Below are 16884 nucleotides of genomic sequence, written 5' to 3'. Positions count from 1 at the left end.
TGAGAGAGCGTCGAGGAGAGGCGGTAGGAGAGGGACCCAGCAGCGCTGAGGAGGTTGTGTGGGCTGAGGGCACAGAGAATAGCAAGGAGCCTCTAGAACCCCCCATCAGAGCCTACTGGTGGTTGGCAACCAGAAAAGTCCAGATGTCCCTTTTGCTGTTCATTGTCCTTGATCCCAGAGTTAAGACTGAGAACTTGTGCCTAAGTATTGCCCTTTCCTCTTTTCCCTGAAAATGGCCCCTGTTTCTTCTCAAGCTGAAAGAGCTTCAGGGTTTCTTCTCTGAATCTACGACTAAAGAACAGCCAGGTAGGTCTGCTTAAGCAATTCGATCTCAAGAAGGAGGTTGAGCTTGAGCACAACTAATATTTCTTTTAAAGATGTTTTCCACATAATTCCTTTTTCATTTAACAAGTAAGTCCCAAACTCAACCTTTTTATTTGGAAATGTGTTAACATTTCCTGTAGATCTGCTCAGAACGCATGGTATAGTACGGTATGTCTGCATCAAAATGTTCTGTCTTGGTTCAGCATTAAACCACATCTTCCTGCACTGGGTGTACGTTATTTGGTGTTTGCTACAGAGAGCACCACAGGCTGCTCTGCTCTGAGCAGACAGGGGGGCACTGTGGCTGGTTACCCCATGAACCTGGCCCTGAGGGGCAGTGCTGCATGGGAACATAAATTCCATTTCTTCACAAAGCACAGTGGTAGCATAAGCAGACTTTAGTCCTGAATGTGGTGTTTTCACATGTACGAAACCAACTTCTTGCTCAAGCTAACACCAAAACTATTTGGGTTTCTGGAACAGGTGTTCACTCCACTGACCCTGCCTCAAACTCCACAAAACTTTTCCTCTAGAAAGAAGGGCTTCCAAAGCCCTGATCATCGCTGTCTGAGAGAAAAAAAGTCTTTACTAAAGATATGAATTTCATAGGAATTACTCTGGAGAAACATGTTCCAACAAAAGGTAATAGGTGTCACAAGTGCTCTCAGATCTCCATTAAGATGCATTTCTTTACTTTTGCTCGGTAAGTCACACATACAACTCCTTGATTCAGGCATTAATCTCTATAAAACTGGCCGAGCTGTATTTTTTACAAGCAGAAAATAATAACGAAACCCAAGTTATTTGCGTTTGTACTTTTAAATAATTCCGAGGCTGCGGATTGCTATAGTTGTGACAGGAAGGTGATTCCAAGTGCGTTCCCTGGCACTTGGTTAAACCTGTAACAACCTTTAAAATCCACACGCGGCTCCATCTGTGGAGCTGCGGACCAAACCGTGCTGCCTCGCTCCTTCCTGTCACTTGTACCAGTTCCAACTTCACCGCGTTTTCATCTTGTAAAGTTCAGCGCCTGATAAATTGTCCCTCGCAGTGCAACTCTTGACACGGGCGTTACCGAATCGTTCGCCTCCCTCAGAGCGCGCACGGGAGGCGGCCAAAGGCGCGGGAGCTCCCGGCCGCGCCCGGGGCCGGCGGAGGGGTCCGCGCGCGCCGCTCTGCGCGCTGCGGCCGCGGCGGGGGCGGAGGGTGCCGGCCGCGCGCGCCGCCAGCCAATCGCGCGCCTCCTCCCGTCGGCGGGCGCTGCCCCCCGCGCGCGCCGCCCACCTGCTGGCGCGGGCTGCGGCCCGGTGCTGACGTCACGCCCAGATGTTTCCCAGGCCACGCCCCGCGGGGTCCGGGCGGCTCCGGGCAGCGATAACGGGGAGCGCCGGGTCCGCTGTCACAGCGCGATGGGAGGGCTGCGAGACCGCATCGCCAGCTCATTCCCTTCTTGAGAAAACGGCACTAATCCATGCTCCGAGCAACAAGCTGCCAGTGCCAGGATCTATCTGCTGTTCTTTTTCTCTTCCATTGGACCGCCAACGCTTTTTCGATTTAGTGACAAGCTGGGTGTGATCGTCACGAACAAAGTGTGGGTTTGATGGCTGCGATATCAGCCTTTACTCCTACAAACCGATCCTAAGAATTAAGGGAGGGAAAAGTCTACTTGTGTAATCTTTTTAAAAAGGGAAAGAGCGCTGTTGTGTTGGTTTTGTTTTTTCTTTTTTTTTTTGTCTTCGTCTGTTTGGATTTCTTTTTAAACTTATGAAAAATGGCAACAGCAGCATATGTGGATCATTTTGCAGCAGAGTGCCTTGTTTCTATGTCAAGTCGTGCTGTTATTCATAGTCCCAAAGGGGAGCCTGATCCCCAACCTGATGCAGCAATACTTCCTTCATCCAATGGAGAAGATAGACGGGAAGTCAGAGAAACCGGGAAAGACAATGGATCATCATTACTTGTGGTAGCTAGCATTTTAGCAGATCTGAACCAGCATGTCCCAAACTCACCTGCTCTAAGGACGGAAAAAACAGAGACGCTTGATATAACAGAACAAATACACATTTCTATTGCTCCTAAGGAGTTTGGGGAAGAAAGTCTGTCTTCAGCTGGTAAGAGCGAAGGAGAAAGAGCAGCCACACCTACTAGCCTGGCTGCAGTAACTGAGCCAAGCCCCAGACAAAAGAACAAACGCATAAGAAGCTGGACTGACCCTGGATCACCCCAGAAAAAGCACAAATGCCACTATGTGGGGTGTGAAAAAGTTTATGGCAAATCTTCCCATCTTAAAGCTCATCTAAGGACCCATACAGGTTAGTTACAATCCAGCCAGAGATTTATTTGTTACAGCTTGGTAATTAAAATGAAAAACAAAACAAAACAAACTTTTATTTGGCCACTGTTATGGTTTCACCTCTCGGAACTCAAGCTCGGGAAAACCAAACAGCAACAACAAAAAAAAAACCCTCTGGGAATAAACCCTTACTGGGCATAGATTCAAAGCTAATGTTGCCCTTTTTTATTAATGTCATAGGGAACGGCATGCGGGTCACCTGTGTGGATTGTACCAAGCTGTAATTTTTAGCTGCTGGCCTTCTTGTTCTGTGTGTCTTCTACTTCCCTTTCCAGTACTTCTTACCTCCCCGTTTTTCCTACTCCCTGCTCCAGTCCCTCTCTTTACACCAGCTTATCACTTCCCATGCAGGTATTGGTACTCTTGATATTTTAAAATTAAATGTTCTAGAGGCACCTACATGGCTGTGTATCTGTTTCTTTTTTCAGCAGACACTTTGTGAAAGCTAGAGTAAGCAGAAGGTAGATGAGAGGCTGAACACCAGTCACAAGGAGACACCATGAGTGAGGAGAGAGGGGGATATGGGCAGTGTCTAAAATGCTTTTGGCAGCTGGCTAGAACCAAATTCAAAAGAAAAAAACATTTGAATGCAACCAGTAACTTGTACTACTCATCGGTGTTCAGTGCTTACTTCTTGGTGAAGGCTGGACACTTTTTTGTTGCTACTGTAATTTATGAGACACACCCACAGAAAAAGTGGAAGTCTTGCAAGCCTTGAGAAAGTTGCGCTGAAAGTATTAGGAGGGCCATCTTGAAACAGGCCCCATGACTTGCCACACCTCACGCCTCTGCCTGGTGCTGGGAAACAGGATGGCTTCCAGTCGGAAAGGGGACACCAAAAATTGAGGAGTCCAGCCTCTGCTGAAGGCACCAATCATAGCACATGTGTCGAGGCACCACACCAACTAGAGCAGACTTGTGCAAGATGTTCCACTGAGTAATTTCAGATGGCAAATTAGTTTACTAAGATGTATGGTCAGTTCTCTTAAAAAGACCAGTAAGAAAGAGATCCTCAGAATTAAACATGACATAACTCCTGAGCAGTTTGAGCTCTGAGGTGGCAGCCTCACCCATGCTTGCCTTACTTTCGGTGTGCCTTCAGCTCTTCCTGTTGCCTTCCTGAGATAAAGTAAGAGCCAGTGTAATTTGACGGTATGCTTTGCTCTCTGTGGGAGAGAATAAAGCCCCATCAAATTTGAGCATATGGATGGACAATTCCCTGTGGCACACAGCCAAAGGAACAGCGTGTTCCTGGCACCCCAGGCAGCCTGTCCTGCTTTGCACTGTGTAACTGCTTTTTGCCGCCTTGGGAGTTATACAGAAAAGGTGTTTCCACTTGGCTTGCAGGGAATTGTCTCCATTAATTTTCAGTTCTTTTGCATTCTTATTGCTGGCATTTGCCATTGTCCTGAAAGGGAAAGATAAATTTAGCAACGTTTCTGGGTTTCCAAACCAACCAGAGACCAAGAAGGGGAACTCCAGCCCCTGATAAAGAGAGGAGGGCTTGGCATGCCCGCCCTGCGGGGAGAGAAGGGAGGGCAGGGGCGGCGGGGAGTGTCGCTCCAGGCTGCCGGCAGAGCGGAGTCATTCGGGGACGCTGGCTCGCCTCCAAGTTCTCTCTTTTTTTTTTTTTCCTTTTCCCTTTTTTTTTTTTAACTCTTCATTTCCTGTATTTTTTCCAGGACCGTAGGGCTCAATTGCTTATTGCTGTAGCTAATGGTACTAAGAGAGCACGTGTGTGTCTGAGAGCTAAAGGAAAAGCACGGAAGGGACTGTTTTTGCCCAGGGAGTGGCAGGACCCTCGGGGACTACAGCGTCTTTGTTTTCTTTCGTCTCCAGTGTCTGTGTGGGAAGCTTTAAGCAAAGCTGCCAAGTTTCCCTCCTCACTGGCAACAGGTCTGTCTCTGTTTGGATTGAGTTTTAAACAGGCTTAAATGCCTCTTACTCTCCTTGCAGAATATTTTCTAAGATGTTTGCATTTTTTTCTACCTTTAAAAGAAATTGTCACAGCCTTGAAAAAAATTTGTAAGACAATAAGAGTTAAGCCAACAGAGAAAGTGATTGTTCTTACAAACGATTGTTCTTACAAACACATAATGGTGTTTTACTGCTTTAGAGTAAGGGCTTTGGGTCTTCTCTGCTTTCTAGTCATCCTGAACTAGTCAAGTAACACATCAGTCTGCCTAGCTGTCAGATAGATAGGGTGATGGCTATCCACCTGATAGAGCAGTGGTGAAAGTGCCCCAGGTACACATGGAAGCTGCTTTAAACACCTATCCAACTAAGTCTCAACCATGTTTGCTAAGAGTGGTCAAAACTTCTGCTATGGAGCAGAACTTCTTCCATGTGCTGTAAGACTAGATGAGCTGGTATTTAGGGGTGACTTGAAGGCTGAGGACAGCACTGCAGGCTAGAAGATAACTGATGATCATGCATGAGATACTTGAAAAAACAGTTTATGATCTGCTCTAGAAACTTGCTTGTCCTTGTCTGTTACTTTGCTGAGAAAGTAAAGGCTTTGCTCTTCATGGTTCAAGGAAGGATAGACCAGATCCTTGAGCTTATGTCAAAGAGATACAGAGCCTTCCAAGTACTGCTGTATCAAATCCAGCTCACATTGATAGGGACTGAGAGCTGGTACTATTTTCCAGCTGTTTGGTGCTCTGTGTGAAATCCTTCTGATAATTATAGCCAGATATCAGAGCTTAAATATGAAGTAAAAACTAGTGCAGAGGATTGATAATTCTCCTATTTAAAGCAGAAATACCAAGATGGAAATGCCAAGAGCATCTGCTTTTTGTCCTTTACTTAGTGTACAGTATTTTTTAGTACTTCTATTAGGACAAAATGTGCTGGAGCAATCCACAGTTTCTTGTGTGCCTTTTTGGTACATTACTGGTTAACCTTTCTCAGCCTTATGAATACTTCAGCTTTATTACACTGGAAACCCTTGAACCAGGCAAAAAAAAAAAAAAAATTCACCAAAATCTTCTCTGTTCTCTCCACCAGCTTTCAAAGTTCCCATCCCCCTATGTTTCTTTTCATGTTTATGTTTTCCACTCTAGTCTTTCACTGAATGTCCTGGAGTTCAACATGATCATCAGCCACAAAGCCCTTGAAGTTTTAATGTTTACCAGAAGGTTATATTTAGTGTCAGTGGGTAGTTGTCAAGTCCAAATACTTTTCCTGTGGATCTCAGAAGCTCTGTTGTGGTCCACAGAGGCAGCACCCCCATTTATCCTAAGCTATACCGACCCCACTGATAAAAAATGGTTTCACTGATGCATGGATTTTAAAAATCCTCTCCACTGAGAAAATTCCTAAACACAAAGGACTTAAGAAAATCAGATAAATAATTCACATAACAGAATTTCCCTTCATTTAAGCAGATTTTCAGCACAAAGCTCTGGACACTTTCTGGAATTACTGGAAACCAGTTAGTCTCTTGGTGCATCAGTGGTAGAAGGGAGACAGTACAGGCTACAATCTTACAGAGCCTTGTCCAGGACCACTGTGTTCTGAGAGGCTGTAGAGAGTCCCAACTTATTGCATTATGTTACATATTTAAACATAGAGAAAAAACAATGGCATTTTGAGCAGGAATCACAAGAATCCTATGTATTGCAGCTCCCCACCAAGTTATTGTGACCTCTCAAGATTTTAGCCATCTCCATTAGCACACCATCACCATCAGGAATGCAGAGAAAATGCAAAATAAACCTTCATTTAACTCCTTTGAACTGTCCTTCTACACTTACTAGTTCTAAGCACTAAGCAGCCCATCATAACACAGAAACAGCTTTTCAGGCAGTCACCAGAATTAAATGAGTCTGCACAAATTAGCAGAAGTTAAGGAGAACTGGGCACCAGTCTCAGGCTGGAGTCTTAGTAATTGGTATTTGAAAACAATCTGAGAATAAAGCAGTCAGACCTCGCTGTGACAAGTATGACAAGAGCATAACAATTAGGCTGGACAAACAGGAGGAGTATATGGTCTGTGTACAGGCTGGTAAAGAGGCCTTTATGTAAAGTACAAATTACCAATTTTAAATAGGGCTTTGGATTTCACTTTCAGTTCCAGTAAGTTTCATTTGCTCACACTATGTTAATTCAAAACAAAACAGTAAAGCACACCTTCCCTTAAGTTCTGAATAAAGATGCCATCCCTGTGTGTAGAAACCAATTAACCAATGTAAGAAGCAAGTTTTTCTATCATAAAAATAAACTTTTATCTTCTGTTTTAGCACCTGCCAATTACCAGAAACCTAGCTAGCTAAATAAAAACCCATGGACTAGACCTGGCTGAGGTTTCTTTTAACTTGTCTCTAGGCACACAGTGACTCGTGAAGGCGGATATGTGCATGTGTATAGCAGGCAGACAGTGTTGGTGAAGACTGAAGGCTTTGCAGGAAAAGATTACAAGAGAAGAAACCCAACATAGGGCCTTCTGTGCCACTCAAGAGCAGTGCAAAGGAGGACTGCAGACAGCTCTTGTCTACAGCAGGATGAAATGAGTGGTGCTGGTGCTTCAATCTTTGCTCCTGAGCTGCCAGTTTGGCTGCTCTGCATACCAGGACTATGGGGAGCTGCACTCCCTCTGGACAGGATGCCAGAGGAAATTGAAAAGGCCTTTCCCCAACACAGATTTCCTAAAGGCGAAAGGACAGACTAAATGAATTTGTCCCTCTGCATGCTGGGCCTCCTGGGTTTGAGTTCTTGTGTTAAAGGTTAGAAACAACTCATAGGCTCTGAATGCTTCCTTCAGTCTCATTAGCATACACTCCAAAAGCTGCAAGGTACCTCTAGGCTGCTATGTCTCTTAAGTGCCTTCCACCTCCTTACTTTGCTGAGTGCATCAAAGCATTTTCTGTAAGTTTTTTTTTCTGAGATGGGCCCAAATGGTGGCTTCTGGACATATTCAAATATTAGCCTCACAAAACAGTTGTCTTGCCAGCCTAAGGTGTCTGCCTTCTTTCTCAGTGTTAAGAACTTCAGCAGCCTGCTACTTTTTTTTTTTGAAAACTGATAATCTTAACTCTTTTAATAAGCCTGTATTTTTAAAAACAATACAGATTTTCCAAGCATTGTTTGTGTTTCCTCTGAAAGAGCTCTGCAACTCCCTTCTTACTTCCTCTAAGAAAATTTCAACATATTAAAAAAAAAATGTCAGTAGAAAACATAGAACAACTTCCCTCAAAGTCCTACCTGAGTCCCCCCCCCCACAATGCAATTCTCAAGAATAAAATTCTTATTTTAAAGTATTGATTTTAAACCTGGATCAAACTATATATATATATATATATATATATATATATATATATATATATATGCATATGCTACAAGTTTCTTAATGTAAAAGTCTTTGAAATAAACACAGGGCATAAACTTCTTAAAGAGTAAGCAAATTTTAAAACATGTTTCAAAAGGACCTGAAGTCAGGAAGAAAAGTAGAAAAATTCCTACTCACTCCTTCTCCGTGGCTGCCTCAAGACTGAATAATAAGATTCAGTTAATTCAGCTGCAAAAGAGTTAGGGCTAAATTAGTTGCTTGGAGAATCCAGCTGAATGACGTCTGTATTTACCAGACACTTGATTCATATTAGCTATTCGGGGCAACTACCTCTCCTGATGGTTATACAGGTTTCTCCATGAAAGGCTTCCCTTTATTTCCTTTCCCCGCTCTTTCTCCCCAGTCTTTGTGGAGATATTAATCATGCAGAAGACACAGAAATTAAGTTTATGGTAACAACAGAATTAGGCATTGTAGGTAAAAAGCGTTTAAAGTAAAACTTACTTATCATTGTTCCAGCTATGTGTCTAATGAAAAATCAGAAACATCACAGACTTCTCTTTCCACAAACTGTTTTTCTTTTAGCATGGAAGTGGCATGTAGGTCCAGTGTAATGAAACCTATTACTATTGGAAGTAGTGAAGATGGATGACCCTCCAGTTGTTTTCCTCATCCTAGGCACTGGTAGTAGCACTTTCCTTCTCAGTGGCAAGACCTAGGTCTTACATAGCTGGGAGTAAACTGGCAAGCAAGGTTTTTCATGAATGGACAGTTGCAATTGATTGTTGTGTTTGTATTAGAAATTAATCAGAGTCTTATGGACAAGAGTGTTCAGAATGATCTGCAGAAGACTTTCCTGCAGCAGCATTTCTCTGCAAGACACTGGAAAGTGTATGTGACAGAAGTTTTGCATAAACAAACCTTTTGGTAAACTGGAATTCCTTATGAAACAAACTCACAATTGGATTCCATCTGAAAAGAAGGCACCTTTAACCAAATAAAACAACTGTTCCATTGTGTTATTGTCTGGCTGAACATGCTTATGGCACGTCCAAGACCAGAAACCTGGAACTTGTTTATATTGGACATGTGGTTTCTAGTTCTGTTTTTTAAGTTAAGCATGTTCCAACTTCCCCCCGCCCCCTTCCAATCTTGGATCAGCTGTCTGCAAGTTGGTGCTGACAGAGCCAAAAAAATACTCTGCTGTTCAAATGCAGGACAACTTTTGAAGGGTCCTTTCTGTAGAATTTCTATAGGTATACTTTTTTCCCTTTGTTACCCACTTGGCTTTTATTAGGTAGATTTGCATGGGCAGTGAGATCATTATCTTGCTGTGTTCAGTGTAACAATAGCTAGACAATGTGGGTTATTTAAGTGCAGGCACTGAAGTCAGACACATATATCCTGTATTTTTCAGGTCTTGCAGATTCAGCAGATCTTACAGGGCCTCCACTTAATATAAAAGAAAAATTTTAAAAGTTCAGAGTGCCACCGTTGTGGTTACTTGTAGAAAAACGACCTCAGAAGCTTTTTTGCAGCCTAAACATAAAAAGCATTTACTAACCAAGAACTTGGCACCAGTCAAATGGTATTAAAGTAAGCATATCCTGAAATGACCTCTAGTGCAAGGAAAAGATTTGCTGTAATCACTTACAGTCCTTTTGTAGTGCTCTCGGGAAATACAGGCAAAATACTGGTGACTGGGTATCTGCTGATGTTAGTCAATGGGCCAATAAGCTATCTTAGATTTATTGCACCCTATATTTCTACCAGACCACTCTTTATTATTTGGTTATAAGTTATATGAGTTTTTGGAATAGAGGACCTTGAAAAAGTCATATGAAAGAACGGTGTTGCTGCTGCATGTTTTGCATCTATCTGCCTCGGTCCTGCAGCTAGCTGGTATATCCCTTGACAATAAATACCCAAAAGCAGAATGGGCATGCTAGTTATGTCCTTACTACCTTCAACAGTAGCTTTTAAAGCTGGTAAAGGGGAGCAGCAGAAATGCTAACTCTTCCAGAGTAAGATCAGGTGAGGTACAGCAGCCAGAAGTGATGTACTGAGCTTTTTAAAGTAAACAGCCATCAGTATTTCCACTACAGGAACTTAGAATGGAGGCAGCTGAGAAAGATTAGTAAATTTTCAGATGTTTCCTGCAAATTTTTGGTGAAATTATGGGCTGTTTGTTAATAGATCAGGGAAATATTTATTTTGCATTTTCAGGGTAAATAAATGAAATTATATTGGTACAAATTTACGTATTAGACTGGGACTTTAGAGACTATTTTACATTCTTGCAAACCTCCCAGCTGAATAAAGCACTTTCCTACATTTTTAATTTAGTAATTTAGGCCTTATTCTGCTATAACAAATAGAACAGAGATGCTGCTAAAACCTCACAGAACCATGGACTAACTTTTGTTATTTATAGGTAGGGGCTTACTGAATTTTTATTTGCAATCTCTTTTAAATGGCAGCAATAGGACTGCAGACGAGCATTAATACATGAGGGCCATGGCAGTTTTGGATTGTTCTGATGATTGATATATTTTCCAAGCCCTGTGTGAATTGCGCGCAGCTTTCTTACTCTTTCAGAGCACTGAAAGCCCCTCAAAGTAAATGGAAACTTCCATTTGCTGTATATATGTCTGTACAAGCAGTGCCAATAGAATGTTTCACCTGTGTAATAAATTCAGGATTTATTTGTAAATTTGTCTTCTAAATTCTCCTAACATGGCCAAAACAAAACTGAATTTCTTAGATACCCCACAGGATTACTTTCAGACAGGATTCTCATTGATACAGATTTCCCCTTATGCAAAGATGTACCGTATTTACACCTTCTATTTCCTCCAGCTTTCATTACTGAAAACTACTGAATTCTTCTCACTAGCATTTAAGAATTACTCAGATTGGCAACATTTGGAACCAGATTCCAGCTTAAATAGAAATGTATGAGCCAATATATGAGCAACCAGAAAAGTAAATGCTTTGGAATTTATAGGTACCCCTACATAGGTAGGAGGTACCCTACATGTTTCTAGCATAAACAGATCTATAAGAAATGTATCCAAAAAGTGCTTTTTTTTTTTTTCCCAAATTACAGAGAAATGCAGAATTTGATCATGGGATAAAGTAATTCTAATTACTGATTACTAATTTTAGTAGATGCTAGGTATGAATTTAATAGAATCAGTTTTACTTCAAGCTGTATGATATGAGGTCAGACTATCTCTAGCTAATCACCTACCACTTGTCTTAAAAAGAACAACTCTGTGTCCCTAATAAGGAAACACACATGGGGTTTTTTAAACACAGAATCTTGTGTTTCATTGGGAAAGAAACCTCTTCCTAACCCACCACCTGCAAATATAATATGCATCTATATATAGCATTGCACTAATAATACACATAAAAGTGGGTTTGCACAGTTAAATATAACTTCTAGTGAACCCTGACTCTGATTCTGCTGCTCTTCCATGCACTGCTGAGACTTTGAAAGTGGAATAGGGCTGCTGCAACTTGGTAGATTAACTCAGCATTGCTCAAATAGTGGAACCTGGAGGGAGAATTCTCCCTGTGCCCAAAGCCTCCAGCTCTCACCTGTGCTGCAGAATCCCTTGCACTGTTGCTAAGGTAAGTTTTCAAATGATGGCCAGAGTTTGTGGGGAATCTGAAACAGTAACCTTACCAGGAGCTTAGCCAAAAGTTGCGGGAACAATGTTACTCATCGTTCCTTCAGGTACTCCACAGCTTTCTTAACATCTCATCTGCAAACAAGTTTAGATACCACACCAGATCGAGGTAATTACCATGCTGAAAGATTTACACCAGTTTTCCACATTTTCCTTTGGCTTGAGTGAGTTTTGTTGTGTTGGCATCTCCTTTCAGTCTGCAGGATAATATCATTAAGGGTACTACCTCACTGACCAAATCAGATATGATTTAAGCCAACATATGTTGGAGCTTGGAGGGCAAATGTAGCAGTGTGACTTCTGGGGAGCCATTTTAATTAAATGGTGTTATTGGTCACTTTCAGAGGATGAAGTGCTCGGGCAGATTACAATGTTATCTTTGCTGTGCTCACTGATGTAAGCAAATATTATACAACAGCTGGCACAAATGTTTTACCATGAACCTTGTCCCAGAATTCTATAACTGGGACGTGCAGATGAAATGTGTTTAGGAACATGACTGTCAGATACCTTATACTAAAGTGATAATTTACAAAGCTCTGACTATATACTGTAGAGACAAAAGTGTAATGAGAAACAGCTTTTAAACACTGCTTGTCAAAGTACAGATGTTCAGGACCAGTATCTTCTAAGAAAAGTTTCAGTCAGTCCCCAAAGGGGTGTTCTCTAAAAAAAAAAAAGACAACAAAAAGAACAGAACATTTTGTGATTCTGCTTCTTACCCTGCTGCAGTATTTGGAATTGGCTGATGTTTCCAGTAAGCAATGTGGACTAAGCAAATACAGCTTGCTTCTCCAAGCATAAACTCTCACCCAACTCATACCAAAAGGGCCTTCATGGTGAAGGGCTACACATTTTAGAGACTTTTTGCTAACACTGCTTACTGGTGAAAAGTCATGGGGAACTCGTCTGTTTAATCTGCATTTCTGAATGTAATTTTTCTGAGCAGTATGGCCTCTGGAGAAAACAATATCACTGACCTTATCAAAACAAAATCACCTGTGTGATAATATGCTGTTTGAAACCTATGTCTTTTGCTTGATACTTCCTTTTCTCTCCCCTATAATTTCAAATGAGATTGTTTAATAGGCTGCTGTTAATTCCTTGAAGTTTCAGGACTCTGTAGCATGAAAAATTTTAGCTCTCCTTTTCACCATGTTTGATAGATTCATAAGGATTTAAGTACTTCCCTCCTCTCAGTCTAACACCAAACCTCTCAGTGAAAAAAAGAATCCTGACTGGTGAACACAGATTGTTTACAGGACCATAATTTAATTTCTACATGCAATAGACTACTCCCCCTTGATTGTACAAATCACTAGATTAATTTTTGTTTTTAAGGGAAAAATTACTTTTTTTTTTTGTCATCAAGAATATAATAAGTTACAAAAACGTTCTGAGAGAATGTTATCTGGCTGGTGCTTTGCTTTTGTAATTAATTCTTGAAAAAGTAGCTATACTTTCTGAGGTTATGTCATCAGCTTATGGTCCCAAGGTTAGCATTTGCAGGTGAATTACAGACTAATTACTTTGGATAAACATTCCATACCTCTGCTGAACTTCTGTCCAAATGTTTGCTTAAAGCTTCTTTCCAAGAACCAGCTCTGGTTCTGTGTGTAGCGTATCCTTGGAAAAATTATAATATACACTGTCACGTGGATATGACCACTGTTGTTTGCAAGAGACTCAAACTCATTCAGTATAAGCTATGTCTTTCTGGTGCTGGCATGCAAATTGCTTTCTTAGATGTTTACACAAATTTCTTACAGAAAAACAAGGAGCTGATGTGATTGGTGTGCTTGATAGTTTTTCTTCTTTGAATGCTGTGGAGGAACTGAGTTCCAGTCCCATTTGCAAAGAAATCCAAATTATCACATAGCTGTTTCCTCAATCAAATAGCTCTAAGAATAGTTCCAAGGAGGCTGTACCATTCTCATCTGGGCCATGTAAGGTCTGTGGTACTCCCTTTATGAAGAAGTGACTGTGCGGATACTTTTTTCATTTGAGTACATATGTTGTGATTTCACAGACTAACACATTAAGAGCAACAGTAACTTTCACTGCACACACATTTCTCACTTGGAAATCAGACCACCTTTGGATTTTTTAATATCTATTTTTTTTTAATATATAAAAAGAGTTCTAAGTTCCTAGCTCAGTCTTGTGCTTGACTCTTCTAATTATAAAACACACCTCAATGAACATGCAGACAGCATGGTGTACACAACTTTACAGTGCTGGGATATTTCTTTTCTGAAAAAAATGCTAAACATATACCTGTTTTTGTGCAGTGTCATGATGAACCATTTTTTCTAAAATCTAAGTTTTTCTCTTGTTTGTCCATTATTCACAAATTGAGTTCTAAAAAGAAAGTAGAAACAAGTTCCAACTAATTGGTTGAAAATCAAGTTCAAAGTACTTTGTGCATCACATCTTTTGGGAGGAATAATAAGCTGTCCCATTTGGCACTGTCAAGCTGCAACAGCAATAATTGGATCATCTCATTCCCTCAAAGCTAAGTCAGGGTACAACATCACAACTCATGAAGCTGCAATTCCTGTTTTCTTTGGGTTTATCTACAGTCTGTCTGTTGTAACAGAACCTCCCAATTACTCAAGTTTATGAACCTTGCTGTTCTGCATATTGCAATTCCTGAATCTCAGCCCAAGACCCATGGCTGCCAGAATTGTGCTCAGCAGGAGCTAGGAATATGGACAGGAAATAAGGTTCAAATAATTTTGTGGTCCTCAGATTTAGGACTGGATTAAACAAGAATCCAAATGGAAGTAAGAACAGCAGGGAATCTGTGATCTTTTTCAAAGTAAAAATTATATCCTGTGCCTAGGGTTTTGGAACTAGCCTGCAGATTTACATGACACTGATATCTTCTAGAATTTCATAGTAGTGGTACAATTCCTATCATATTTCGTAGAAGTTCCCTATCCCAGGAATCTTCTCCTGAAAAAAATTGGCCACAATAAGATCCTGTGTTTTAGAGTATTTCGTTAGCCCTTGTGCGTCAGGCGTGTTAAGTGTGGTCAACTAATTTCCTGCAAACAGGAAACAGGTGCTCCACCTCAAAAATCCAGAAAGACCAGTGGATTTCCTCTCCTCACCCAGAAGAGCAGGTAGGTGTGTTAGAGAATAGATCTGCACATTTAATCAAACAAGTGTAGAAGAGCAGCAATAAATGTGCTGGAGCACTAAGAATTTATATTTTGGGAAGTAATAGGGACCTTTCTACTACAGCTTGCCTACATTTATAGCTACTGAATTTTTACCTGACATATATGGACCCATAGAATTGTGAATCTCTGCAAAAGAATCAGTGATCTCTCACAAGGTGAAATGGTTTACATGTGAATAAGGTTTTTAAATCCTTACAGAGAAAGGCTGCTGGGCAGCCCTTGTGGCATCATTCAATGCATAAACTATAAACCATATTCTGCAGTGACATGTAACTGGGTTTAACAGAGTTTTAACACTACAGAGTGCTCTGTAAAGGCAAGCAATGAAGACATGGGTGCAGCAGGCAAGGGAAGACAGAGCTGCTAAAGGGGCCATGACATACATGTGTATATTTTAGAAATTTTAAAATAGTATAGATGTGTCTTTCAATATTACTTTTGAGATGGAAAAGTAGGAAAAGAAGTATTTGCTCATGAAAAAGGGAATCCAGTTGATTTCTCTCTGTGAGTCCATGGTAAGATAGTTTTTTGAAAACACCTCTCTATTTTTGAAAGGTATGTTATATATCTCAAGATGCCCTTGGCAAAGCTGTCTTTGAAATATGTCTGCATTCTACGTAAGATCTCAGCTTTACAGTGATGTCTCACATCCAGAGTCATACTCAGACAATTGGCTCGTGACTCGGATCCTCCACAATGCCGCAAATGCTCCATTCATTGAGTTCTAGCCCTGACCATGGCCTCTCTCCTACGCCGTGACCTGACACGTCAGGCACAGCTGGTGTGGCCGAATCCCTCAGAGCCTGCGCCCGCCCTCCTCAAAACCGACATCAAATGGGCAGGAGGGTGGGGTGGTCACAGCAGCTGAGCTGCACTTCGGCTCTGTCATACCCTGGGTGTTAATGAGAGAAGTGTTGAAAACCTTCTCTTACTTATTTTCTGATTTGATATGAGAATGAGGCCTGCATGGGTATGTGCTTAAAACATTTGTAGAGGCACATAGAAAAGACTGAAAAAAGCTGAAACTGGAAAGGAGCAGGTAACTTGTGCTCTTTTTTTTTCCTTTTCATACAGCTGTGGTTGAAGGGGCTACAAGGAGATGCAAAATAAACAGAGAAAGCATTTACAAAATAGAACATGTAAATGAGACTTGCAAGAGTTGAATGTTGAATTGCAAATTGTCTTTTCTAAAAAGTTTACCTGTTTTAAAAGTGGGCCGTTTAGAACATTACAGCTGTTACAATATAATCTAATTCCTCTATTTTATACAAAAAACCTGAAGCTTTGTTTAAACAGGGAGCGTAGTTTAACAATCTAAGCAGAAGATTTTGGTGTGTATGCAATAGTTTTATGCATACCTTGAATGGTAGCTGCCTTGTGTCAAGCAACAGATCTAGTGTTTGATTATCAGCCCATAAAACTACTTTCCAGAGCTGCCTGTTCCCTGAAGCTGGATGCTCAATATGGCCATTGGCAGATGCTGCTCATAAACTACTTCAACACCACCTTGCTCTCTGGCAAAGAATCCAGCCAGAATGAGAATAAAATAACAGGAAATCCCACTCCCTCTCTCTTCCATACAGTTGCAATAAACTCTCAATATCAGATTTTTCACTTAGCTTTTACAGCTTTAGCTGTGCTTATAAATGCCCCATGTTTCAGGCATGCTGTGTTACTGTGATGTTGTTGATTGAACAGTTCAAAAGTTCACAAGGAGACATTTCACAATTACAGCCAAAGACAACTTCACTAACTTCTGTTTGCTTGGCTTCTAGCAAAATGAAATCTCATCCTGTCCCCAAATCCTGGGAGCTGCTGTGCACATGAAATGTCATAACCTACCCGCAAGGTCTGTTCATGCCAAAATATGTGCACTTCAGTTGGAGGCAAATGACATTCAGCGTCTTCCAGAACTCAGATAAATAAAGTGCAGGTCTCAGATTAGATGAATAATCCTTTAGTCTGTTATTTTGCATAGCAGGACAGCCTTTCATTAATTTGATAAGCTTTGCTTTTCCAAGCATTATCCTG

The 16884-nt window shown here is 41.1% G+C and overlaps 1 protein-coding gene across 1 annotated transcript in view; it reads left to right on the top strand.

Moving 5' to 3' along the window:
- Nucleotides 1–1740: 1740 nt before the first annotated feature.
- Nucleotides 1741–16884, top strand: part of KLF13 (KLF transcription factor 13) — a 32322-nt gene continuing 17178 nt past the window's right edge. The window contains exon 1 of the mRNA XM_084213715.1: nt 1741–2636. Within this exon, the coding sequence (XP_084069841.1) occupies nt 2096–2636 (541 nt within the window). The 5' untranslated portion in view covers nt 1741–2095. The remainder of the gene's footprint in view (nt 2637–16884) is intronic.

This window comes from Fringilla coelebs, assembly GCF_963513975.1.
Source record: "Fringilla coelebs genome assembly, chromosome: 12".
NCBI classification, from domain to species: domain Eukaryota; kingdom Metazoa; phylum Chordata; class Aves; order Passeriformes; family Fringillidae; genus Fringilla; species Fringilla coelebs.
The sequence above is the reverse complement of the archived record's forward strand: the minus strand, read 5'-3'. Positions and strand labels throughout refer to the sequence as shown.